The 25,000-nt window shown below is 40.2% G+C and overlaps 4 protein-coding genes across 8 annotated transcripts in view; 2 read left to right on the top strand and 2 right to left on the bottom strand.

Annotated features, from left to right (window-relative positions):
- Positions 1-34: 34 nt before the first annotated feature.
- On the bottom strand, positions 35-11,590 carry LOC133397091 (serine/threonine-protein kinase 38-like). Of its 2 annotated transcripts, none has more exons than XM_061667572.1 (14): positions 11,469-11,590; positions 8,556-8,695; positions 7,795-7,846; positions 7,534-7,656; positions 7,364-7,447; positions 7,180-7,303; positions 6,614-6,768; positions 6,388-6,490; positions 6,219-6,280; positions 5,763-5,880; positions 5,582-5,705; positions 4,451-4,546; positions 4,262-4,353; positions 35-3,388 (listed from the first exon to the last, which is right to left on the bottom strand). In XM_061667572.1, exons 1-14 carry the CDS (start codon positions 11,583-11,585, stop codon positions 3,264-3,266), a joined length of 1,515 nt encoding a protein of 504 aa, XP_061523556.1. In that variant the 5' UTR covers positions 11,586-11,590; the 3' UTR covers positions 35-3,263. The 2 variants fall into 2 exon arrangements, with proteins under 2 accessions (XP_061523556.1, XP_061523557.1); XM_061667573.1 differs by lacking the exon at positions 11,469-11,590 and adding an exon at positions 10,688-11,094.
- Positions 11,591-12,017: 427 nt separating this feature from the next.
- On the bottom strand, positions 12,018-15,465 carry med21 (mediator complex subunit 21). Its single transcript, XM_061667794.1, has 4 exons — positions 15,384-15,465; positions 15,174-15,288; positions 14,048-14,148; positions 12,018-12,502 (listed from the first exon to the last, which is right to left on the bottom strand). Exons 1-4 carry the CDS (start codon positions 15,423-15,425, stop codon positions 12,323-12,325), a joined length of 438 nt encoding a protein of 145 aa, XP_061523778.1. The 5' UTR covers positions 15,426-15,465; the 3' UTR covers positions 12,018-12,322.
- Positions 15,466-15,649: 184 nt separating this feature from the next.
- Positions 15,650-18,028, top strand: fgfr1op2 (FGFR1 oncogene partner 2). 3 transcript variants are annotated; one of them, XM_061667864.1, is made up of 6 exons: positions 15,658-15,927; positions 16,506-16,642; positions 16,728-16,845; positions 16,918-17,060; positions 17,433-17,546; positions 17,616-18,028. In XM_061667864.1, the coding sequence occupies exons 1-6, from the start codon at positions 15,840-15,842 to the stop codon at positions 17,751-17,753; spliced, it is 738 nt and encodes a 245-aa protein (XP_061523848.1). In that variant the 5' UTR covers positions 15,658-15,839; the 3' UTR covers positions 17,754-18,028. The 3 variants fall into 3 exon arrangements, with proteins under 3 accessions (XP_061523849.1, XP_061523848.1, XP_061523847.1); XM_061667865.1 differs by having other exon boundaries at positions 15,650-15,706; positions 16,728-17,060; XM_061667863.1 differs by having other exon boundaries at positions 16,728-17,060.
- Positions 18,029-19,101: 1,073 nt separating this feature from the next.
- The window catches only part of tm7sf3 (transmembrane 7 superfamily member 3), a 9,835-nt gene continuing 3,936 nt past the window's right edge, over positions 19,102-25,000 (top strand). For both annotated transcript variants that reach the window (XM_061667571.1, XM_061667570.1), the window contains exons 1-6: positions 19,102-19,358; positions 20,462-20,616; positions 23,328-23,478; positions 23,753-23,873; positions 24,546-24,717; positions 24,793-24,970. In XM_061667571.1, coding sequence (XP_061523555.1) covers positions 19,289-19,358; positions 20,462-20,616; positions 23,328-23,478; positions 23,753-23,873; positions 24,546-24,717; positions 24,793-24,970 — 847 coding nt within the window. In that variant the 5' untranslated portion in view covers positions 19,102-19,288. The remainder of the gene's footprint in view (positions 19,359-20,461; positions 20,617-23,327; positions 23,479-23,752; positions 23,874-24,545; positions 24,718-24,792; positions 24,971-25,000) is intronic.

Here is a 25,000-nt window from a genome sequence, read left to right as displayed (position 1 = left end):
TGAAGACAATAAATTTGAAACTCAATACACTCAATGAGTTAAGATTTTTTTTATTTTGTCATATTAACATAAAACGTTACCATATGAATATATTACTAGCATTTCCCCTGTGACCTCTTTTCACTGGGCTACAATAAACATACGAACACATCATCACATAAATAAATCCAACAACATTGTCCTGACTCTTTATTGCAATGAGTTTTTTTCTTTTTGTTTCAGATGATGTGACCACCAACACATAAAATAAGACTTGTTTGGTCCTTTACTTACTATGGTAACTCATCTAACAGTATCTCCCCTCACATTTTCAGAACCATTTTATTATGAGACGTCACTATTTTTTAGAGCGTCTGCCTCACAGTTCTAATTGCGCGTAGGTGTGAATGTGAGTGCAAATGTTTGCTGATATGTGCCCAGCAATGGGGTGGCAACCAGTTCAGGGTGTACCCTGCCTCCTGCCCGTTAATAGCTGGCACCCTTGTGAGGATAAGCGGCTCAGAAAATGGATGGATGGATGAGAAGCATGAGAGTGTGAGAGTGATAACACCTAATTGAACACGCCTGCTCCCCAATCACATCTGACACCTATTAACACTAATGAGACAAAGTGGCTCATTGGGCCCAATTTAAGCAGTTTCACTGAGGGGTGTACGCACTTTTGTTGCAAGCAGTTTAGAAATGAAAAGGCTGTGCGGAGTTATTTTGCTTTGTAGCAAAGTGTCATTTCTTCAGTGTTGTCCCATGAAAATATAAATCCCATCTTTTAGGATCTATTTTGTGTTTATTTAAAACACATTAGTTCCCTAAATAATATGTAACTGTTGGTTCAAATGCATAATAATTATATTCCAATGGGTTAAAAATACAAGGATAAAGATTTTATTTAGATACATACATATAATAAATAACGCTAAAATATACAGATCATAATCTATATCGATTGCTTCTACTGAACTGTCTAACTTCTGCATGATTTCAACAGAATTAGTTGACGATAGCCTCAATTCCTTCTGCAGCAATGGCACCATCGTGTGGTGAAAATGGGAACAACTTCAGCATGTTTACCTCTTGTGTCTTGCACATTTTTTTAACAAGATAGTGAATTTTAACAGCATTTGGACATGTGTAGGATTATATTAATACTTTAAGGTAGTTTAAGGTTAAGTGCATTAAGCTTAAGCTACATCTTGATTCATGGTCACATCACAATAATGTGATCTTTGGTAGCTTTTTTTTTTTTTTTTTATAAATCAGAGATGTGCAACTTGGAGCAAATATAAATTCAAATGTTAATTCAATATAAAAAAAAAATGTAAGCTTTTTCTTTCATAGTATGGGGCGTCGAAATGACAAATGAAATTAAATAGGAAGGTGTTTCCCATGTTAATGTGTTCTAGTTGAATGTATCGTCTTCTTTGTCTATTGTTTGCTTTGACGCACATCATTTTATGAGGTTCCTTTCTTATCTATGCCATAAAAAATACTGTCATTTCACTAAACCGCTGTTTCATCAACTTTATTGCTTGTTTTTAACTCATATGAGTTGTTTTGTCTGTGAAGCTGACCTAAAATCTATTCCCTTTATTTTTGACAGCCCTCTTAAAATCAACTTTTCTCTTGGAAAAAAAAATTACATTAATTGCAAATAACATTGATACAGTATTATTTACCAGCTATATGCAAAGGCACTTCTAAGAAGGAAGTGATTAGGCCTCGTCTGATTCAAAGAAAAAAATCAAGGGGCAGAAATATTGTTAAGAATGATCATTAACGTTACTTTCTCTCTCTGGGGTCATCTGATGGAGCACGAGGAAGATTTCAGCATGATTTGTTCTGCTTTTAGGTGAAACTAAACCTGTACCTGGAAATTAAATGATGGAATTACTCACTAGAATGACATCCCTGGTTCCTTAAAGCTACTCTTGTTTTTTTTTTCAAGCGTACTTTATTTACCCTGTAATACCTAAAGTCTACCCTTTTTACACTTGGACGCAACTGAAATCCCAAATCTTCAACTGCTGTACAACCACATATTATTTGGATTTTCAACAAGTGTGAGAAATACCCTATTTCCTCAAAAAGTGGAAAAAAAAGTGGCCTTGGTTGATTAGTTACACAACTGCAGAGTACCAGGCATTGATTACCAACCTGGGTGCGACAGGAGATCATCAGGTGTGCTGTAGGAAATTGTCTAATTTCACTTAATTGGTCTAAAAATTAAGTTTGACTGTGTGTGTGTATGTATATATATATATATATATATATATATATATATATATATATATATATATATATACACATACACACACACACACACACACACACACACATATATAGTGACAGGGAGCGCAATTAAATGTTCTTCCACTAGATGGCATAAGCTACAATCAACCCTTTGTATCCACCTTTTACCATTCATGAAACAGAATAAAACAGTAATCCCTCGCAAACAGCGAAAATCCACAATTGATGCACCCCCCCAAAAAAAAAAAAAATATATATATATATATATATATATATATATATATATTTTGTCTACTGATGGCAAAGCACTACTTTGTAGTGACAGGGCTTTAGTCTTTTGAATAGAAGGTCCTCCCCTCACTTTAATATAGTTTCTTGGCAGTTTTTCAGCAAATAAGGAGGATATGTTCCCCCCAGAAAACAGGCCCAGATTCTTTGTTGGTTTTTTTTACATTTGTGAGTAAATTGGGACGAGCTCATCATGTATTTGAGGTGTGGCGCTTATTTTTTAATTTTCTCAAGTGGATGACTTGCTTCCATTAAAGCAAAGAACACTATCAGAGAAAACACACAATAGCCAACAAGGATGGGCAAAACATTGCTAATCATGCTGAAACCTTCCAGAGTGCGACTGCAGCGTATGTTCAGTACCCAGTACTTGTTTTGCATATGAGCTAGTTTATAACGACCAGTGTTCAAACTATCAACGTGTCAAAGCAGTGATTGGCACGCAGTCGTTTTTGAGGCGACGCCTGCACGTATGGTTTGTTGACTTGAGCTGGCCTGAGAGCTGCAGGCTACACATGGCTCATGTACAGTATAGCACGTAAACCGACCACAGGTAACGTGGTAACTCCTTCAGTGGCGGCAGAGCAGAGCTTAATTCTTGGTGGCGCAAGGGCGGTTTACAAGTAGACTGAGAGGCGGCTCGGCCTTCAGCACCAGCGAGGGCCTCCGAGGGCCCGACCCTGTTACGTCCGCGAATGTCTTTTTTTTGTACTCCCTGTTTGAGCCTGTCAGGCCTTCCCTGGCTTCATGTATGTGGGAATGGTGCCTCTTTGAGTCAGGCCCTCGAAGCGTTTGTAAGTGTAGTTGAGGAACACCCAATCCTTGGACTTGAAGTCAGGTTCAGTTGCATTGGCTAAGATGAAACAAAAAAAGAAAGCAGTGAGGTCATCAGCAGGAGCAAAGCATGAATCTAAGATTACAATTTGTGGTATAATGGTGTCTTGAAATACAAGTGACCCGACTTCCAAGTTTTTCGAGAGTCGTTTGGCTGATTTTTTTTGCTTTGACTTGCCAGCAAAAATTTGAGATGCGAGTGCTGGGTTGTGGCAGTCAAATCAACTTACTTCACAAGAAAGAAGAAACAAATTGGCAAATTGTGAACAATTCTGTTAAAGTTTACTGTCAAACTAAACATAAAACAAACAAAATGACACGTATAGTTAAAACAAACACACAGCTTTGCCCTTAGAAATAGCAACAATCAGAAGCTAACAAACAGCATCAGTGTCACGGTGTTATAACCATTTAAGCAACGCATATTAAACACATATGTAGACAGGTAATATACCAATAATCACAGGAATATTCTTTATCCTCTGCGAAGAATGACTAATATTACTGCGGCTTACTGAGGAGTTGTGACCGTCTCCCTGCATATCCGTATGTTTGCATGTATTATACTGGCCCCAGGTGGCCAACGCATGGACACCAGAAGGAGCAGCACAATGACCATTGAATTGAAGCAAAAAAATGTGGAAAAAACTTAAATTCTTGACATTCTATTTAATTGTGTAATTACTGTATGTTTTTATTAAACACAAAAAAAGAACGTCTGTGTTATTTTTTTGTGGGGTGGCTGGCACAGATTAATGGTACTTCCATTCATTATACTGGGGAAAGATGATAAGAGATTTGAGTGTTTTCGGTTACGAGCCTGGTCACGGAACAGATTTAGGTCATACCGCAAGGCACCACTATAATTACAAATGTGGAAAGCGTTTCATACCTGGCTGGAGGATGTCTGATTCCGGGAACTCATCAAAATTGGAGGTGTCGTCGATGCTTTTTATCTCAATGGAGATGGCCGCAGGACGCTCTCTGTGAGGGAGATCCATTATTATTCAGAAAAGGTGGTGGTCTGTGTGTGTGTGTGGGGGGGGGGGGGGGGGGGGTATATAAACAAAATCAAAAGTACCTGATGTGTTCCCAGTCGACGGACTCAAAAAACTGATGGCTTTTGATCTCCTCCACACTGCCAGCCCCAACTCTGTTCTCAGCATCAGTGCAATACCTGAAACAAAAACAGAAAACTGATAACTACACAGCGTTTTAACTGCATATCAAATTCGGAAGTGGCTGCCTCTGGCTCGAAAAGCTCCGACACAATGATACATTTTCTGTAAATTCAGTGATTTCAGCCATAATTTACAGGAATTATAACACGTTTTTCCCCCTAATCATTCCAGGTTTGCATTGTTGCACTTGCTGGTGCTCTTGTGAAACAGCTGTCCACAAACTCCATCCTGGATACCTTAAAAGACTGGGAGATAACTGCTATCAATGAGTCAGCAACAGAAAAAGACAAATGCATTCAAGACGCTCGTTATTTAATTACATCGTTAACTGCACATCTTTACATAATATCGTACATGGTTCCTGAGTTTTGATTTGAACTTTTAGTATAACATGATTTAAGAAAATCAAAACCTTAAAAAATAAATAAATAAAAATAAAAAAAACAATAAAACGCTTGGAAATCCTTCACAGAAAAGGTTTGTTTGAGCTGCAGACGCACGCGTGCGAATGATCAGAATGGTACCACGCCCGCCTCACATTTTAGCCAGGGAAAAGCCTGCTATGAACATAACGAAGAAACTACATATTGAAATTCCTGTGGATGTTGAAAGACGCTGTCATTGAGCCAGAATGTACTGAAGATGATCACACTGGGGTTAACACAGCATCGTCTATTAAGGTCCCGTATTTTGCTAAGCCTAACTTTTTCTAGTATTTGGCATCTAATATTGTCTCTATGGTGCCTCAGTAAACGTGAAATATGAATTAAAATTGTCTACGCATACCTGAGTTCTCAACGTTTTTCTGCCAAGAAAAAGAGATTTTATGAGAGTACATTTTTCTTTTTAATGATCTTTCTTTTGGGAAGGAGCAAAATATTTCAATTTCCATCGCATTTACATAATTTCAAGCTGTCCTTGATCCAATCTAAATTCACACAGCATTTTATTCACCTGCCACACTTCTAGTCTACAGCTGTTCTTGACCTACTGTTTTGACTTGAATTTTAAAATTGAAATACGGCACATACCGCAGTATCAAGTCCTTAGCTCTCTCTGAGATCGGGACTTCGGGGGGAAACACAAGGGTCTCCTTCCAGTTCATCACTTTCCTGTACGTTTCCTGCGGCGTCTCAGAGCAAAACGGCGGATAGCCTGAAAAGAGCCCAGTCAGTTTACACTCGCTACACTCCACATCTTTCCCATGCTTACCAATCAGCATCTCGTACATGATGACCCCTAAAGACCACCAGTCACACAGCTTGTTGTAGCCTGTCTGTATGAAAACTTCGGGGGCGATGTAGTCTGGCGTTCCCACCGTGGAATAAGCCTGAAAGGCACACAGAGAAGGAAAACAAATAATTAGGGATATACCGTACCAGGGATATTTCTGGATGCAGCCCTCGGAGGAAGACGTTTGGACACCTCTGGGCTATAATAAATGACCTGCAGGGGGGACTCTAGTATCAGACAGCATACTCGACTGCCCATTTTGTTCATTTTCATGGTCTCCACATGCACTCAAACAAACAAACATACAGTGTATAATTGTAAAGTGTATTGAGACAAAAGTCTATAAATCCAGTTAGTTAGGTCTCCAAAACACCTAATTACCAAATTACTAGTTGTGTGTATAGAGCGTATATCAGGAAAAACTCAGAGCCCCACCAGCTGTCTCCGGTTCTTCTTCCAGGTTTCTGCTTTCCGCTTGGAGTTCATGTTTTGAAAGGCTGCAGAAACACAAAGAAGAAAAAAGACCATGAAGTGCCATTCACAATAGCTTCCACCTTGATATGAATGTTCAATATTTCGTTAGAGGAAAATGTGCGATACTAACAAAAGTCACTGGGTGGGTTGTGTGTCAGGTTTCGGTAAAATTCTGTGCGGTGGGCTTTCTTCAGTCCAGTACACAAGCCAAAATCAGACAGCTTCACATGTCCCTGTGAGAAAAAAACATTTAGGTGACATCCATGAGTGCAAAATTCTTGTGGAACGACATTGCGTTCGATCTCAGATAAGACTCCATGACACATATCGAAGAATTGTGCATGTTTTTGCCTCACCCTGGAGTCGAGCAGCAGGTTGTCCGGTTTGATATCTCTGTGGATGAAGCCCAGCTGGTGGATGGAGTCGATGGCCAGGACCGTCTCAGCGATGTAGAACTGGGTGGCCTCTTCGGACAGGGTGTCCTTCTTCATCAGGAGCGTCATCATGTCGCCTAGCAACGAGGTCGCAGTACAGTGGTGCCTTGAGATACAAGTGACCCGACTGACAAGGGCTTTCGAGATACGAGCCGTTGTTTGGCCGATTTTTGCTTTGACTTGCGAGGAAAAATTCAAACGACATGAGCACTGTATGGTGCCCGTGAACCCAACTAACGTCACAACAAGCAGCAATCAGGCAAATAGAGAAGAATTCTTCAAAAAAAGAGGACTCAAGCCGTTTAATACCACTCTCAGTTTAATGATTAATGGTGCTTCCGTTCATTTCAATGGAGAAAGATAATTTCAGTATTTCGAGTTACGAAAATTGTTGTTTGTCCAAGTCATTCAAAAGTCAATTTTCTGTAATATGTCCCCTTTCAGTGAGTCCTGCTGTGATTTTCAATCATCTAAGTCTAAGTCCACACCTCCAGGCAGAAATTCCATGATGAGGTAGAGGTTCCTCTTGTCCTGGAAGCTGTAAAACATCTTCACCACCCATGCGCTGTCTGCCTCCACGAGAATATCCCTCTCTGCCCGGATGTGAGCAACCTGCACAGAAGTGGAAAATTAACCATAACTCAAACGTAAAAGCAATTTAAAATACTTTACCTGCTCTTTCTCCAGCATGTCTGCTTTTCGTAAAATCTTCATGGCGTAAATGTGCCCTGTGTCCTTTTTTTGCACCAAACGTACCTGCCGGGAGAAACAGAAGCAACACGGATGAAAGACAGTAACCGTAGAATACAAAAAACTATAATAATAACAATTCTTTAGCGTACCTCTCCAAAAGCACCACGTCCGATGACTTTAAGGGACTCAAAGTCATCCAAGCCTAGCCGCGTCCTCTTCAACCTCAAAAACTCGGTCTCCTTGCGAGCATGCTGTGAACGTCGCATTACTTTCTGCCAAACGAAGAGGATACGCTATCAGAAAATGATAAACAACGAAAAAGACTTCCTACTTGGTGTAGATGGTAAATATTGAAAAAAGTACTTCGAATATGTACACATACATTAACGCATAAGAAATGCAAACTTTACCTCCTCGTCTGGTAAACCCTCGTCATCCATGGCCTTCTCCAGCTTCTTCTGCCTAACAACAGAAAAAACAACTCAATGTTAGCACGAGAGAGCTTTAATTCACGTTTAAGTCTGAGACTTACTTTCACTGACTTTTAATTTTACATTAATAAGGTTGTCCAGAAAAAAATATCTTGATTTATGTCAATAAAGGTAGTTTTACTTGAAGAGAAGTTGGATTAAAAGAATTGTTTTTCATGTGAATAGTTGTAAGAAAAGATGGAATTTTACAAGAATTAATTCCAAATTCTATTTGGGGGGAAAAAAGACAATATTAGAAGACAAATAATTTTAATTTTAGAGAATAAACTTGGGAGTATGACAAGAATAAAGTCATAATTTTACTCGATCAAATGTGAATGTGCTTTTCCAACAATACCAATCAACATCATTATGCTGTGGTTCACTGAACTCCTTTCAAATGCTCAATAAATTAGAAGAAATTTGGGCAACAGGGAGGGATGAAGCGAATGAAAAGTTTCAGATTCTGACCAAAAAAAAAACTCTTTGCTGTGGTGTTTGCACACGAGATCAGCTCCCAGGTAACGCGATTGCCATTTGTTTGAAACCAAACTCCTCAACATGTGGCTGGCGGCATGACACGGGACGCGTTAAACAGATATATTTTTGCGCGCGGTAATTGTTTGCGGAGCATTGATACTCGTCCAAGTTAAGAGCCAAGAGCGTGTCGTTAACCGGAGGGATGGGAGGGTTGGCCTCGCCTCATCTCGCGCTCCTCGTGCTGGGTGAGCAGCGTGCTGTAGAAGTTCTCCAGCGTCAGCTTGGCCACGGTCACCCTCTCTCGGGTGTGGTTGCTCATCGGGAGGGTGGTTGCAGTCCCTCCTGTCATGGCCATACTATCCTGTTAGAAACACACAAGGGGACGAGGTGTCATGCCATGTACTACATAACACTACATTGTCAAGTTTTGGGGGAAAATCGGGCTCTAAGGTTTTACAGGGCAACACGGTGGACTCAGTGGTTACCATTCGTATCATGTTAGAGCTTAATTTGATTTGTCTGCATAGGTAATACAAGGTTTTATGATGGAGCAAATTATTTCTACTTCCATTATTTCCTGTGGGAAAATATGAGTGGACCAGCATAGGTTGTGTTCCGGGGCGTTAGTTCCTTAGTGGTGACATTGTAACAAGAACAGACAATGCGGCAAAAAAGGAAGCGGGTGGACGCGTACCATACGGCGCATCATCAAAACCTTTCGACAGGATGCCAGTGGAAAAGTTTGTGTGGTCTTGATTAGATTAGCCAGAGATAGGAGGCTGTGTTTTGTCTCGACCCAGCCACAACAATTTCCCAAAAACAAGAAACTTCCTGATTTGCTTCGGAGTAAAACAAAACAAAAAAACCCAAAACAAAATAAAATCAGTAAATGGGGAAGTTTGTAATGAGTGGAGAAGAAGCAGCAAACTAGGGTGTTTACCTGAAGAAACTCTTCTAAAATCGTATGTGTTGTACATAGAACTTTTACATTCCATTTGGTGTCAAGTATCCATACCATACGCAGTACAGACATAGAAACAGACTCGTGCACATGCGCCACCCTTAAAAGGACTGCAAAGAGACCTGCCAGGAAACTTTCCATCCCTGAATGAAAGAGTCCAGTCATGACACTAAGGAGAGGAATGGGCTAGACATACATGACTAACAACAACAAAAAGCAGGATGAAGAACAGATATCATGATTCTTGCTGCATTAAAAATGGCAATCAATTTATCCGGTTAGTTAGGAAATGCCTACCATAACTTTTTAATAAAAAATAAAACAAAATATCCCACACAATGCAAGAAATGGGTACCAAATCACAGTCGCACACTAATAATGGATAAGGCTGTTTAGATGAAAATACTGACCAAAAAATATGTATTTGTTTCTATTATTATTATTTTAATTTGCATCAGAGGCATTTTTAATGTTTTGGTTATTACACTTACAGTACATAAGAGGGACAAAACTATTAGAGCTCATTGCAGACTTAGGATATCAGCTTTATCAAGGCAGAATTCAAATGGGAAGGAAGGAAGGCACAAAAGCAGGTTTCAGCATAGGAAGGAAGGACTTATTAAAGAGGTGTGAGAGAAAGAAGGAAGGCAGGAAAGAAAATCAAGTAAGGAAGGAAAGAATGAAGGAAAAAAAGTATAACGAAAATAAAATAAAAAGCAGGTCTGAGGGAAGAAAGGCAAGGAGGTACGGAGGGAAGGTAAGTCGGTAGGAAAGAAAGTTTAAGTGAAGGAAGGATGGAAGGACACATGAATATAAAACAAGTGTGACGGAAGGAAGGCAGGAAGAGATGGAAGGATGGATGCATCAATAAAAAATAGGCGTGATAGTGGGAAGTCAAGAAAAGGAAGGAAGGAATAAAAGGAGGTTTAAGCAAAGGAAGGGAGGAATAAAAATAAATTCTGAGGGAAGGACAGAGGGAGGTCAGGAAGGTAAAGATGCCAAGAAAAAGTAAGTCTGAGGGCAAGGAAGGCAGGAAAGAGGTCAGAAAGCAAGGTAGGAGGAACAAAGGAAGGAAAGCAGGATTCAGCAAAGGAAATATCGAAGGAAGGATGCAAGAATAAAAAGCAAGTAGACTGAGGGAAGGAAGGTAAACATTTCAGGAAAAAAAAACTACATTTTAAAGTGCATACCTATTTTCGTCCCACCCTATATAAGCACCTCGCCACTGTTGGTACTGGTGCCTCCTATTTTTTTTTTTTTTTTTTTTTACAGATAAGTAACTCAATGAAAAGGTTATATCTCATGCTCGCCGTATTGCATTTGCGCCAGGTTCCATTAGCAAACAGTGTAAAAATAGCCACTACTTTTACAAATACCATGGGCTCAACCTACCTCCGTGTCCGGCTCCAGAGTCAATTATTGGCTCGGCGCCAGCCCCACGACCCAGGGGAAACGAAAATATATTGAATTAAAACGTCTTTTCTGCCCAAGAAATGTAGGCAGAAAAGGCTGGAGGCTCCAGTTCTTTAGCTAACTGGTACCCTTAACGGGGGAACCTCTATGCAGCTACACAGTAAACACAGCCGATATCAAAAACAAAACATGGCTCATTTGTTGAAAGAAAGGGGAATATCAAATTATATTTTTAAAAAATAAACTGCCTTCATTTGTCCACCTCTGGTGTCTGAGTGCGGCGGTCGTCCCGTCTTAAATGGTGAAAACACACATATATATATATATATATATATATAATATGAAAAAGGTGGCTTCTGTTTCCTGAGACCGTCCGGCTCATCAGACGCTGCAGTTACGCAATGGCGTAGCTTTCGAGTGACGTCAACTCAAACCAATCAGTGGTGGATAAAGTGTAAATGACCAATCACGCGAGGTGGATTTTCGAGGTTGACAAGTGTGTCGGCCAACAGGGGGGCTCGGATACGCCCCTTCGTTCGGTGCGCTTGGACGCAGATTCATTAGACTGGCAAACGTTTGCGATAATGAAAGTCACTGCTTCCACTTTTAAGCAATTTATTTTTGTTACTCCATCATAATTGCATACTATTGTTAATGTTGTTATAATCACGTTTTAAACAACACATTAAAAACAACAACTACTTAAGTCCTTCAAGCCATGACTCAATTAAGGACAATAAAAGGTCATTTAGAGACTTACCAGGATTTCAAATGGCAAACGTGTTGAAGTGACGTCGCTAGGGACAGGTTGCCATGAATAGCTTCGTGAAAGTCTCCATATTTGGGCAACTTTATTGCTTTTTAATGAAAGAGGCATAATGTCAGTGAGCATGCATGTGGGTGTGACCTGCTGACACTTTTTATTCTGGGTGTGGTTTTCAACAAAAGACTTCTTTTTTCAAAATAAATCTAACATCAACATTGCCCACCGGGCTGTGACGCAGCTTCTATTTTAAATTTTTGGACCAATGCACCCTGTGGCCTTGGAGTTGACTTCAATGTGTTGTTACTTGAGGTGCCCCAAACATGATCTGTATCAACGCGTCTGTTTTCCAGCTTGACATGTTCCCACTGCTATTTATGTACTGCTTATGAAACATTCAAAAGTTGGGGAATATGCTTTTAAAAAAGCCACTAACTTCCTATTTTTCCCAGAGAGAAAAGCATTGCTTGTGAAAACACACTTCGACAATAAATATCCTGCCATTGCTTGCTATGTTACCAAACTACAGGAATACTTGTGTGTAAACAAAATTGTTTATTCAAGCTTTATTTAACAAAAACACCCATTAGACCATAAAATTATACTAAGCTTATTTACGAATCAGCCCTCTGGTCATAAATATTTACAAAACCAACATACAAAACTGAACTCCAGCCAGACAATACTGTTTTCCCCAAGTAAACATTTGAGTTTATGTAAAAGTGTAAAGTGATTCAAATATGGCTTTTGTTCACCTGACAGACAGATCCCGCATGGGTTGTGAGGCTGGCAGCTGAGTGTTATAAATAAAAAGATCAGTAATGATATGACACGGGGCTGTTTGGAGCAGGTCAGGATTCAGCAGGTGAAGGCTGGCTGGCCGCGCCGTTGCGGGTGCGGAGCTGAGACTGGGCAATGTCTGCCAGGGCGCTCTGGATCTTCTCCAGCAGCATGTCGCCACGGGTGACCACCTCCTTCAGACGGGCCGCGGCCTCGTGGTTCTCCTCCTCCAGCTGCCGCAGGCTGGCCGCCTAATGAGGAGTAGCACAATAGTGTCGCAATCTTCCAGTCCGTTTGTGTGCCAAGGGATATATTTGTGTGTGTGCCGCAAAATGGACAAACTAAATATGAGGAAATACATGATCTCACCTCAAAAAGCCTAAAGTAAAACATGAGCTCATGTATGAGAATTCCAAGAAGTTCATAAAATAAATACTCCAATAGTTAAGCATTAAGATCAGATGTCTTTGAACATCTGACATGCATAAAAACAATCTGTAATAATAACATTTTAAAGCATGTTGACTATAATCCAAACCAAGAAATTCAAGTGAACATAACACAGCATATTAAAAGCTGATGTGATGGGTTCTGGCAGGGATTTAAGTTTGTATTTTATTTTATTTTTATGACATCCATTGCTAAGGTTGCAAAAGTCTGTGAATTTTCTTTGTTGGAAATTTACCATGGGAATTGATGGCAATAAATCAGGGATTTACAAAATTTATGGTTGGCCCATAGGGATTTACTATATGTGGGAAAATACACATTTTAGCATAATCCTGACGAAAATCCTGACGAAAACAACCTGATTGCCTGCAAGTACAGTTGATTATGACGAGCCCATTTCCTGAAAACGTTTAGCAAAAAGACATAATATTTTTTTTTTCAATACAATAATTAATTATTCAATAAAATGTTAAAAACTCAGTAAGTACTGCATACATCATAAATTATGTTGCAATGTCATGCTTTTTAATTGTATTATTTTGCATGGTCGTCTTATGTCAACACAAAATTTATGCTTATTATTTCCAAAATTCCTCATCTTAACTTCTCGTAAAATTTTACTGGAAACTTTTGGGAGATTTTCCACTCCTTTGCAACTCTAACTATTTTAGGTTGTCTATTTGAGGAATAATGGTCCCCATAAAAAATACCGGCTGATTTAAAAAAATAAAAATAAATAAATAAATACAAAAGTTTTCAGGAAGTAGTACATAAATGGAAAAAGTCTAAATTCATGACAGAAAACAACTTTTATCTGTGGAAGAAACAATAGAGCCTTGCATATGGCTCCCTCTGCTGACTGAAATCTTCTAACTTAACATTTCAGATTTTTGTTGGAACATTTCTGTGTGTAGCTTCCATGTTTACCCTGTCCTCGTGTGGGTTCTCTTCCGGTACTCCTGTTTCCGCCCACATTCCAAAATGATGCTTCTTAGGTTAACTGAAGACTCTTAATTGCTCGGAAGTGTGTGTATGAATGGTTGTCTATCCATATGTGCTCTGCGGTTGACTGGCAACCAGTCCAGGGTGTACCCAGTCCCACAACTATCCAGCTTCAATATGTTCCTGCTACCTGGAACCTGAACAAGTACAAGCAACAGAAAATGAATGGATGGGCTATTTCTTAAACAAAGGGACTGTAATAATTGTCTTTGTGTGCTCAATTGAACTTTTTATGGGGTTGATGTAGGACAAGCGGCTCAGAAAATGGATGGATGGATGGGGTTGATGTCACATGGTAAACTAAAGGAAGAACTCCTGCCATGGTGTGTAAAACGACCACCGACCTGCAGAGCTGCCGTGGACTCCTCGCTCGGCAAAGAGTCAATTAGCACGTCCACATCTTTGGCTGTCCTGGCAATCAGGGCAGCAAACAGCTGAGCGTATTCTAAAAGTAGAATATGACAACAGTTCATTGTTTGATTAGAGTTAACTTGGAAAATCCACAACAAACCACCATCAAAAAATTCAGTAGCTAGACTTTAACTACAGTATGCTATACTATTTATCACTGTCAGTGGTGGGAAGTAAACTACACATACTTTGTTACTGTACTCAGTTTTTCAGGAATCTGTACTTTGAGTATTAATTTTTCTTATGACTTGACTACTCCCTCCATTTGAAAACAGATGTGTACTTTGTTTTCCTTTCAACCGCTGCATATGACTTAAGAGACTGACAAAGCAAAAAAACAGCAAAATGAAGGACCGTGAATCAGAGAGCATTAATGACAATGCCAACAGATTTTGAGAAGAAAGACATTTGCCAACTATGGTCGTATTTTAAAACTTTTTATTAGACTATTTAAATTCTGTCAGCTCCAAGAATGAGTTGTGGCAAATGTGTTGTGTAATCTAAAAATCCCCAGCATCTGGTGTTCTTACAGTATGTCTAATTTGAAGAAAAACAAAGATAAGGTGTATTTTTTTCAGTTATCATGGGCTAATTTAGCATTTTTTAAAGTTAGTTCACAACATTAGCAAAGCTGTGTGCAGTGATTATTTTTTTTGGGGTCCTCACTACGAGCACTATGGAAGTTGATAGAGGGAAACTGTTGTGTTCAGTTTTTTTTTCTTCATTGTGCCAACTTTGCAAAGTTATCAAAACGGGTTATTTATTAGGAATAAATAGTTACTCTCACTTTTTATTAATGGACGCATGTATGTTTCACAGTCTGTACTTTTGACTTGAATAGATGAGTTGAATCAATACTTCTATTTTCTAGGTTTTATCCCCCAAGTATCTGTACTTGCACTTAAGAACACAGTGTACTCTGATAACTATAAAGAAACCTGTCAGTCTGATGTTGTACACTACAAGCACTGATCATTGTAGTTTTTTTTTTTTTTTAATTATTCACTGTTATCCCAATGCCTCTAAATGAAGAGCTTTTAGGAGCCATAAATAGAGCACCTTCAGTTTGGTTTGCAGGCTGATCGTTGTTTATCGACGTTTGAATGTTACTGAAGGAGGCAGGCGGAGCACACTGTTGAAGGACCCCGATAGCGTTACAAAACTGATCTGCAAGCTAGGAAAAAAACCAAATACACAGGTTATTACAACGTTCTAAATGGACTTATGTATCAAAATAATGCATTGATTCTCAGCCATACCATACCATACCGAATTGACAGCATCTTGTAGCTGCGTTAGCCTATCCGCCATTTTTTTAATGTCTTCTTCGTTAAATGGTGAGCAAAACAAATCGTCTTCCAGTCTGTGGTGCCACCCTGTGGTTCACATATGGTGACAAGAAATTACATATAATACATTTGGTTGTACTAAATAATTACATATGTAGTAAAAATGTATGTTTTAACATTATTTTCCGTAATTAAACGTTTGTCATCAAGTTATCGTTTTGTGAGTCTTGTTTGTAACCACGCGAGATTCTGCGAGATGTACGTGCTGCCATTTAAGTCCGAAGAAGATTCGACGATTATACAGTATGCTAGAATATTGTCGTTTATAAATCCTGTCAGTAATTTCACGGCCCTGCAACGCGACTGTATTTTGGACGTAACCACTTGTAATAAGACGAGGAGCCACATTTTGTGCCTCATTTATGTGGACTAGCCTATGGCTGTAGCTAATGCTAGCTACCAAACATCAACAGGAAGTAGTAGCCGAGCTAAAAGTCCAATGTCGTGCTCTTTAGACTCTCCAGGTAATGTCGATCTTGTTTATTCCACCTAGCTTGAACTTTTAACGATACAGTGTTAGGTTCTACTTGGTCTAATAGTAGATTGTTTCGTTTATACAACGGTCTTCCTCGGTTAGCGCTACGGTGTACTCCTGTGTACCCACTTTTAAAGTTCATAACAATGAGAGATAACGCTTTGAAAATAGACGTTGAAAACATATGTAATGATACTTTTAAAAATCACTACCCATTTACAAAAATAAATATTGAAATTAAATGGCCCAATTGCACAAAACAGCCACAACATTTCACCCACTGAGCTCTTCTTTTTAGGAAAGTGCAACATTAATAGTTTGTCTTCTTTTGAATGAAGAATGCAGACAAGTGCAACTAAAACAGTTTTAATAGTTACAATTATTATGCTGTGAACTAACGAATGGCATTTGTTATTTGAGAGGCTGTTTAAATGTTGCTTGTTTTATTACGATCTGCATTGATCGATAATTGAGGCTACATAGACGGTCTGTTTGGACGGGAGATAGGAGATGAGTTGAAATCTAATAAAAGGTCATCATTCCTAATGGTGTGCTGCATCTCCTCAGACATGAATTGTACTTTGGAGAAAGTCCTGACTGATGCCAAATCGTTGGTCGAAAGGCTCCGCAACCATGACAAGGCAGCAGAGATGTTAATCGAGCAGACGACATTTCTCAATAAGCGGGTGGATGCCATGAAGCAGGTAGGATGTTTTGGTGAGGACATAATGACTGCATTAAGAAGTCTATAATTCCTGTTGAGTCATAGATTTAATTTATTTTTACCAGTATCAAGTGGAGATTGACACACTAAACCAGGTTGCACGTCATCGGCCTCGATCCAGTCTGATCCTGGGCATCCAACAGGAAAATCGTCAAATTAGAGCTCTCCAGATGGAAAACAAAGGTTTTCGTGAGGAAAAAAAAGGAAGCCATTATGGTAATAAGTTGACTAATCCTGTAGTCACTGTTTGTGCAGAGCTACGGACGTCATTGGAGGAACACCAGTCTGCCCTGGGGCTCATCATGAACAAATACAAGGAGCAGATGTTTCGGCTGCTTATGGCCAGGAAGAGGGACGACCCCACCATTGTGACCCAGCTGAAGGAGCAGCACACAACGGTCAGTCAAGTCTTGAGGCTTGATTTTGTGTTTGTAGATCAGTAGTTCTTAAACGTTTTTCAACACGTACCACCTAAGACATGATGCACAGTTTGAACAGTAACACAGTGCTTAAATATTTTTAAAAAAACTGTACTTAATGATTAAATTGAAATGTACAGCACTAACAAACAACAGATGCACCTAGATAGATGTTTAAAAACAAACAGTTCTTAAAGATTAAATGCAAATATATTGAAACAGTTACAACTGAACTGTACTTAGGCAGTGATTCTTTTGACTACCACTAGAAGGACCCCTTGTACCACACTTTGAAAATCACTGCTTTAGATGAAATTAGCCCAGCATTCACATTTTGATGTTTCTTCACAGGAACTCCAAGCACACGTCGACAAGATCAACGAGATGGCCTCAGTCATGAGGAAAGCGATAGAGGTGGATGAGGGGCGGATATGTGAAGATGAGGAGAGGATCAAACGGCTCGAGGTAAAAGCGAATGACCATTTCTTTCTGAAACTGAAATCATACTGTAGTCATCGTGTTTCTGTGCTGTAGCTGGAGAACAAAGGACTGAGAGAGCTGCTCGGAATCAGTCGCGAAGCATTCCTGATCCTGAAGAGAGAGGATGCATCAGAGAGCACGTCGCTCTCGCCGCCATTGACCAACAGTGAACCCAGTTTACAAAAGAGTTAGAGTCGAGACTGGACTGACCATCCATGCTTGCACTACAATGTGTTGTGGATACACCAGTTTTCCTCCATGGACCCACCCCACCCTTAACTGGCAGTGCATCTACTGTATGACCCTCCTCAAGAACTGCATTTGAACAATCACTTTTGTCCTTTTTTTTGGTACTTGTTTTAGGTTTAACAGTGTGGCGAGCAAATCCTGCGGCACTTCCAATAACTTGAAAGTGTGAGTGAGTTCAAGGAAAATGTGAGCTAGAATAAATACATGACTATCCAATACAGTACTCTCTGTTTTTATGGATCATATTTTTTCACTGCTTTATTTGTCGCACATGGTTAATGAATTGAATGCTAGGAATATGCTGTAACAGTTGATCATAGTGAAGTAAATGAAAAATGTCAAAATTTGTAAGCTTTGCAATATTAATTTAACCCAAGTATGTACGTAAACTCTTTTGCAGTTTTCACTCCGAATCAGAAAGTTTATAATACAGTATTGTGCAAAACTGCAGTTGAATTGACACAGGATGTAGAAAAGAAAATAAGAATACTGAATTTGAAAAAACTACAACACTGCTTCTCTTCAGATCGTTGTAATTCCATAGAAACATTTGCGGTACAATTTTGACCAATCAAATTTGTCGAGTATGCAGGCATTGTACTTAAAACTAAATGTGACTAGCCAATTTAAAAATTGATTAAGGGTGAAGCACCATCAGCATTTTTCTGAGATTTTCAATTTTATTAATATTGAGCCAAATTTCCACAGAAGTTGTCTCAGGGCACTTTACACATGGAGCAGGTCTAAAGCCATGCAATTCACTTCTTAAAAAGACCAACTGAACCCCTTACATGATTAAATAAGGTAAACAAATGTACAAATAAAAAAACAACGTAATTCATCTACTACAACCAGAATGATAACCAGTAACTTTCAGTGTCAATTAAAATAGCATTAATAAAATGTCAGAATTTTGAGGCATATTTTGTATGTGACATGACCAAGAAAGACTATACGGCATGTGATTGAAAAGCTGTGTGACATGGACAATTAAAAATAAGCATGAATTATATTATTAAAAACAATTTGTTGCATTCATTAAGCTACAGCTCACATAGGCCGATACCGTACAGTTTATTTTATTTAATAACGTGTCAATAACATTTACGTTAATTATAAATAGCGCAGAAAAAAATGCGTAAATTACTTTAATATTAAAATATTTAATCCATGTTTTCACCATCTATTCGTTTTGCTCAGCAGCCTGATAAATCGTGGGCGTTTCTGACCGAAGTATCGCGCGACGCCGTAAATCTCGCGCAGAGGGGCGGGGCGGCGGCGGTTGGGTTCACAGACCTTACGCGCTGTCGAAGAAGGAGACAGCAATCAGAAGAACATTGAAGTTGTGTCAGAAAAGCATGTTGCTTCTTGGCCCGCGGGGATTTTCACGAGCAAAACATAGGAGAGGTAGAGGTTACAAATGACTGACGAGTCCATAAGTCAAAAGTGTTTGCTTGGTAGTCAGATTAAAGGAGATAATGTTTCGGTGGCTCTACTGGCTGTTGATGCTGCGTTCAATATTATGTGAAGTTCAAGCTCAGGATGAAAGTAAGTAAACAGTTCAGTAACTAGTCTGCTTTTAGTACGCCATTTAACACATATTGTGGTCTAAGTCTAACTCATATATTTAAATCACTAACATGCCACCTCGTTAAACGTATCAGCATGTAACTTTAGCTTATTACAATGGATAGCCAATGGGGTTTTCTTAATGGCTACACTCACCATAACAAATATACATGAACATGCACATTTCTTTTGGAGTAGTGCAAACAAGGAATGAGCACTAACCTCAAAGGGCTAGTAAAGATAAATCAAATATTCTCATCTATCTATCTTCATATATATAATATATATTGTATACACACACACACACACACACACAGTTTAAAAGTTGGGAGTCACCCAGACAATTTAATGGTTCCATGCAAACACACCCTTATAAATATACACTATAGTTCAAAGGTTTGGAAGTCACTTCGACATGTCCTTGTTTTTGAAAGTACTGTTGTTGTTGTTTTTGACGCAAACAATTGTGTAGCAATTGGCTACAGTGATATAAACAGGTGTTTATGTAGGTTAATGGTGACACCCCCCCCCCCACACACACACACACACAAGCACACAAGCTCTCACGATTCACGTGCTTCTACTTTAATCAGAAGGGGGGGAATAAAAAATCTAGCTGAGCAGAGCTGGAGTCTGACCTGGAAGGAAGGACCATGTAACTTGTGCAAATAATTTATCTTCCATGCATCACATTTCTTCGTCCTTTTTTTTTTTTTTTTTTTAAATGAAGCAGAATGTAAAATGTATTTTACTGTGTCTCCTGCAATCTCTGGCTCCTTCAACCCCAAAGGAACTCGATTCTTTTCATGTCATTGCAAGATATGGACTCAACCCAACGAGCGGCTGGCAGAAATCTGCTCATTTGGGTCGTCTGGCCTGCAGTGACACATGATGTTTTCAGCCTTTATTTTACCGCCCCCATCAGTCACGTCTTGGCTGACACTTTGTAGTCTCATTTTTCACAGCTTCAGATCATACGTTTTCATGTTGGTTCCTCTGAATCTGGTCATAGTTGGATAACTGCATACCGTGGGCAATGTTATTTTTGTTTTGAATGTATCGCACCATCTCTCTTGTGACAGACCGGGTGGTTTTCCTGCCGGGAGCCTTCCAGAACATTAGTGTGACAGCAAATGAGACAGTGCAGGCTGTGGCCACCGGGATTCCCACAGAGGTCGCGTTCGCCACGGTGCAGTTCCACACACAGCGGCATAACGTCACGCTCTCCTACAGCACCGTAAGGCGATGACCGGCATCTTGCATTTTTGTCCCACCTGAGTCCACTTTCTATGGCACACTAAAGTTTGGTTCAATCCATTTACCTGACTTAATCCACCTCCTGATACTTCCACAATCACATCGCAAATTATCGAACCCATCAATACGATACAAACATGCAGCAGTTTCGGGGTGAGGTTTTGAGCAGAATCTAATAACGTGACAAAAACATAACACATTCCAATAAAATACATCATACTCAGCAGAGATGCTGATTATTAAATGTAATAATGTGTGCAGATTGCTACAGATGTGTCTTGCTAATTGAACAGCTTTGCTCTGACCAACCAATCAGAGGACAGAAAAATTCTGATGTTATCATGGGGCAGATTTGAAATCTGATTAAAGAAACAGTCCAATTGCTAATATAGTTTAAGTTACATCGGCTCGCGTTACTGATTTTGAAGGCCCTGGGCAGATTAGATTGACATGGAAACACACAGAACCTGAAATCTGATTGGACAAAAAAAAAAAAAAAAAAAAAATCTCTCTTCACATACAAATCTTCACTCTCTGCTCACCATGCATCCCACCACCCACACTCTCTATGTCAGCAGTTTTATTAACCTCTTGTGAATCTGTTCTCAATTGTCTTACCTGGATAAATAAAAGTTAAATCAATAAATACTGGAAGCATTGAGCCAAGAGAAATGCTACAAAATGAAGAGCATAGAAATGAATAATTAATAGAATTTGATGTACATGCATGCAGCAAAGGCTGGCTCAGACCACTTCCTACTGCAACAAGGTAATAACTAATTCAGAATTATTTTAAAACGGAGTCCATTACTTGGCTGCAACCAGCAGGGACGCCGTCTCCAAAGAAGCAAACTTGATGTCCGTTATGGCAAGTCTGGCAATTATGACTTTCCTGAAAACCTGAAACCAATTTTTATACTGCAATTTTAGCACATTCTAGTTCGGGTTTCCGAAAGGCTGGAGCTCGGCCCGTTGACTGGCCAAGAGTGAAGCCTAACTTGTGTGCCACAGTGGTACGGGGAGAGAGCACAAAGTGTGCTTTTTCTCAAACAAAGCGCGTCTTCTTCTCGTAACAAATGGTCACATGCCGAGAAGAAAGAAAGAACCGCGCTGCATGTCTTCCACTGTTGTCCTTTCTTTACCCTGTCACATTTCTCTATTTCGGTACTGGCAGGTTATGATACTAATAATCCAACAATCCCGTCTGCATGAGCAGCAGTGGAAATGCATGTCAGATAAGATCATGGCTATTTAAGTAGTGTCAAAGATGACTGGGCATGACTCTTACAGCCCCTTCCAGATGATGAAGAGTGCAGCGGTCATGAGGAGGGTCCGACAGGGCCAAACCCTACCGCTCCGTGCCAGTCCCAGAGCTGGTTCCAGATCGTTTATTTTGAAGGGGAAAGGAAAACAAACGAATGGGAATTTGTCAGGGGCTGAAAATGTGTGTTGACGCAAATGAAGGTCAGAGTTTAACAGGAGAAGAGCTAAGCCCCTCAAAAAGTGGAATTTCACAGGGGATTTTTCTTAAACTCGAGCTGGATTAACACATTCTGTATGACTCTTATTTCTCATTAATATGAAATAAATGATGACTCTCTCCAATAAGCTAAACCGCTACCTTTAAGTTCTACACTAATTTAAGTTCTGGTTCAAGTTAATAAATAAATCAATTCAACATCACCGGGGGGGGACTATTTTTGACTCCAAAGCTATTTCTTGTGACTTGTAACCACTCAGCACCTCTGTGGCGCATTGGATAAATTCAGTGGAAACCAGATCGAATGGGCATTTTCTGGCCATTGCGGTGCCGCACAAACAAAGATGGGATTGTGAGAGTTGTCATCTGTGGGCAAGCTAAGCGCTGCCAGGCTGGTCACATACAGTAGCAGTCACTGCACTTTATCTTGGAAAATATACAACGTTGCGGTAAGCGCAATGACTTAAGACTCTTGATTTTGGTGCAGATGGCACTATATTGGTGGCAGAACTGCACTTTTTTTTGGCTACATTTATGGGCAAAATGTCAAAATATAATGTAAACATTTCCTCCTGTTAATTGCTTGTATCATATGAAATGAATGCGGCATTCATTTAACGTGTACAAAAAGCGCAAGTCGTTTGTGGAACCCTTCAGTATGATTATTACCATAATTAGATTGAGTTATAGAAGATCAAGACACCACAGATGCATTTCCTTCAAATGGAATTTTAATGACAACTGTCCATATCTGCCGACGCATGACCGTAATTTATTTCATGTTTTCCAGTGAACTAAGCGAATAAGTTCTAATGGGGGGGTAAATAGGGTGGGATATCCTGAGAGTGCTTTTAGGATTTTTTATTTTGTTTTGTTTTGTTATTGAAGTTCACCAGAGATTGTCATGAAATGATCAACTGATAGGATTGTCTGAATAGACGCAAACAAATCCTGATTCTGATGGAATGAATTAATACTCCTTTGACATCGTGTTGCTATTTTTGGCCTTCTGTACCATTCGTTTAACGTACCTTTTTTTTCCTTTTTTCTTTACAATTAATTTTTTTTTTCTCACTGTAATTGCACATCAGTATCAAAAATGTGATATTGGAACATCACATCCACAAATGTTTTTTGCACAGGTTCCTTTGCCTCTGGCTGGGATGTACTTTAATAGTCCTCAACTAATTTCCAGTGTTCTTTGTTTTTAGACACCAGTGTTTGGTCTCTCTTCGACGGCTGTGGACACAGGCATCCTTTTACCTCTCCTGCCGGGACAAACGTCCTTCACTTTGTTCCTATTGTCCGCCGACGGAAGCACAGTCACAGGCACGGGCGTGACTCTCCCTTTCTCCAGCACGGGTACGCCATCAACTTTCTTTTTCGCGTTCATGTCGGAGCCCTAAAAAGGGAGGAATAAAATGTCAGATTTGGGCCCTGTGTTGCATAAGATGTGAGGAAGTTGCATGTTGTTGTTTGCGCTTCTGTGAAATCAAGGCTTTCACCATAAACTGAAGTGAGTCCGTTTTCTTGAGAGGAGGAAGCTCCAAATGTTGGCTGGTGGGTGTTTGGTGATCATGTGCCTGCCTTCCTGCAGCAAGTCATCCTGACATCTCATCCCTCTTCCTCGCTTTAGACCCTGTGCCCGGCGGTTGTAACATCGAGTTTAATCTGAACGTGGACCCCAACGTCTACCTGCGCTACAACCTCTTCGAGACCACTATCCAGTTTGCGCCAGCCAACCTGGGATATGAGAGGTAACCGAACAGTTTCCTGTCCAGCAGGCTCAGCAGCTGACAGCTCGCATGTGCGTCATGTTATCCAGTTTTTTTTCACTCAGGGTCTCGTGCTCAGTCGCTCCCTTTCCTCCTCCACCGCCTAAACTGATTCAGCCGGTAGTACTTGCTCCACCTTCTCAGGAATCGCTGTCAACTGTCACAAAGTAGACACAGTTGACTGATTCTCGTATGAAACCCTCCCGTCAGCTTGTGCACTGCTTGTGGGGGCAAAAGGAGCACAATGCCGGATTGTTCTGTTCCACTGTGAATACTACCTATTATTCTCTCCTCGGCCGTCACACACTGATGCCGTTTTAATGGCAGAAAGCATGCGCGACAAATTGACTTGGGACCAATAACGTGAGGTTAAATGGTGTTGCAATCATCAGGAAAAACGAGACCCTCTTAACATTATATGCATTTTTTTTCCGCAGTGTTGTTGACACGTGCTTGTCAGTTTTATCACTCTTTAGCCAGTGCCTACTTGTCAAAAGTATTGGAACTTTTGAGGACTTATGATGTGCTACTCGAACACCGGTTTTTAGTAAGGATTTTGGAGAGACGATGATTCCGCCCAACAGCGACGTTCTACTACTCTAAGATCCCCACTAAAAAATAAAAAAAAAAAGTCTCCTCCTACGTGTCCACCAGGGGCAGCACTCCTCCGTCCTGCGACACGTCCACGGGGACCGACACGCGCTGGCGGCTTCAGTATGACGTCTACCAGTACTTCCTGCCCGAGAACGACCTGTCGGAGCGCAGCCTCTTCCGCGGTGTCCAGGCCGTGGCTGACGTCGAAGGAATGACAGAGAACGCCAAACTGGTGCGAAACCTGATGGTCAAACAAGCTAAGTAATTTCACTTGAACGTATTGAACTCCTCTTTCTGTTGGCTGCAGATTAGGACGCTGTCCTCGACAGAAATGAGCACGGTGATGTTCAGTTCCATCCCCGGCCAGGGTGTCATTTACGCTGTCATCGTTCGAGACCCCGTCCTCGACACGTTGGCTTCTTACGTCCCGGTCCACACGTACGGCTGCAGCTTCACCTCGAAGCTGGATGGCTGTCAAACGCTGGGTGAGAGTTAAAACCTTTTCGCCGCTTTTT

Source organism: Phycodurus eques, chromosome 22 (genome assembly GCF_024500275.1).
Source record: "Phycodurus eques isolate BA_2022a chromosome 22, UOR_Pequ_1.1, whole genome shotgun sequence".
Classification (NCBI taxonomy): Eukaryota; Metazoa; Chordata; class Actinopteri; order Syngnathiformes; family Syngnathidae; genus Phycodurus; species Phycodurus eques.
This window is presented reverse-complemented; position numbering and strand designations above follow the sequence as displayed.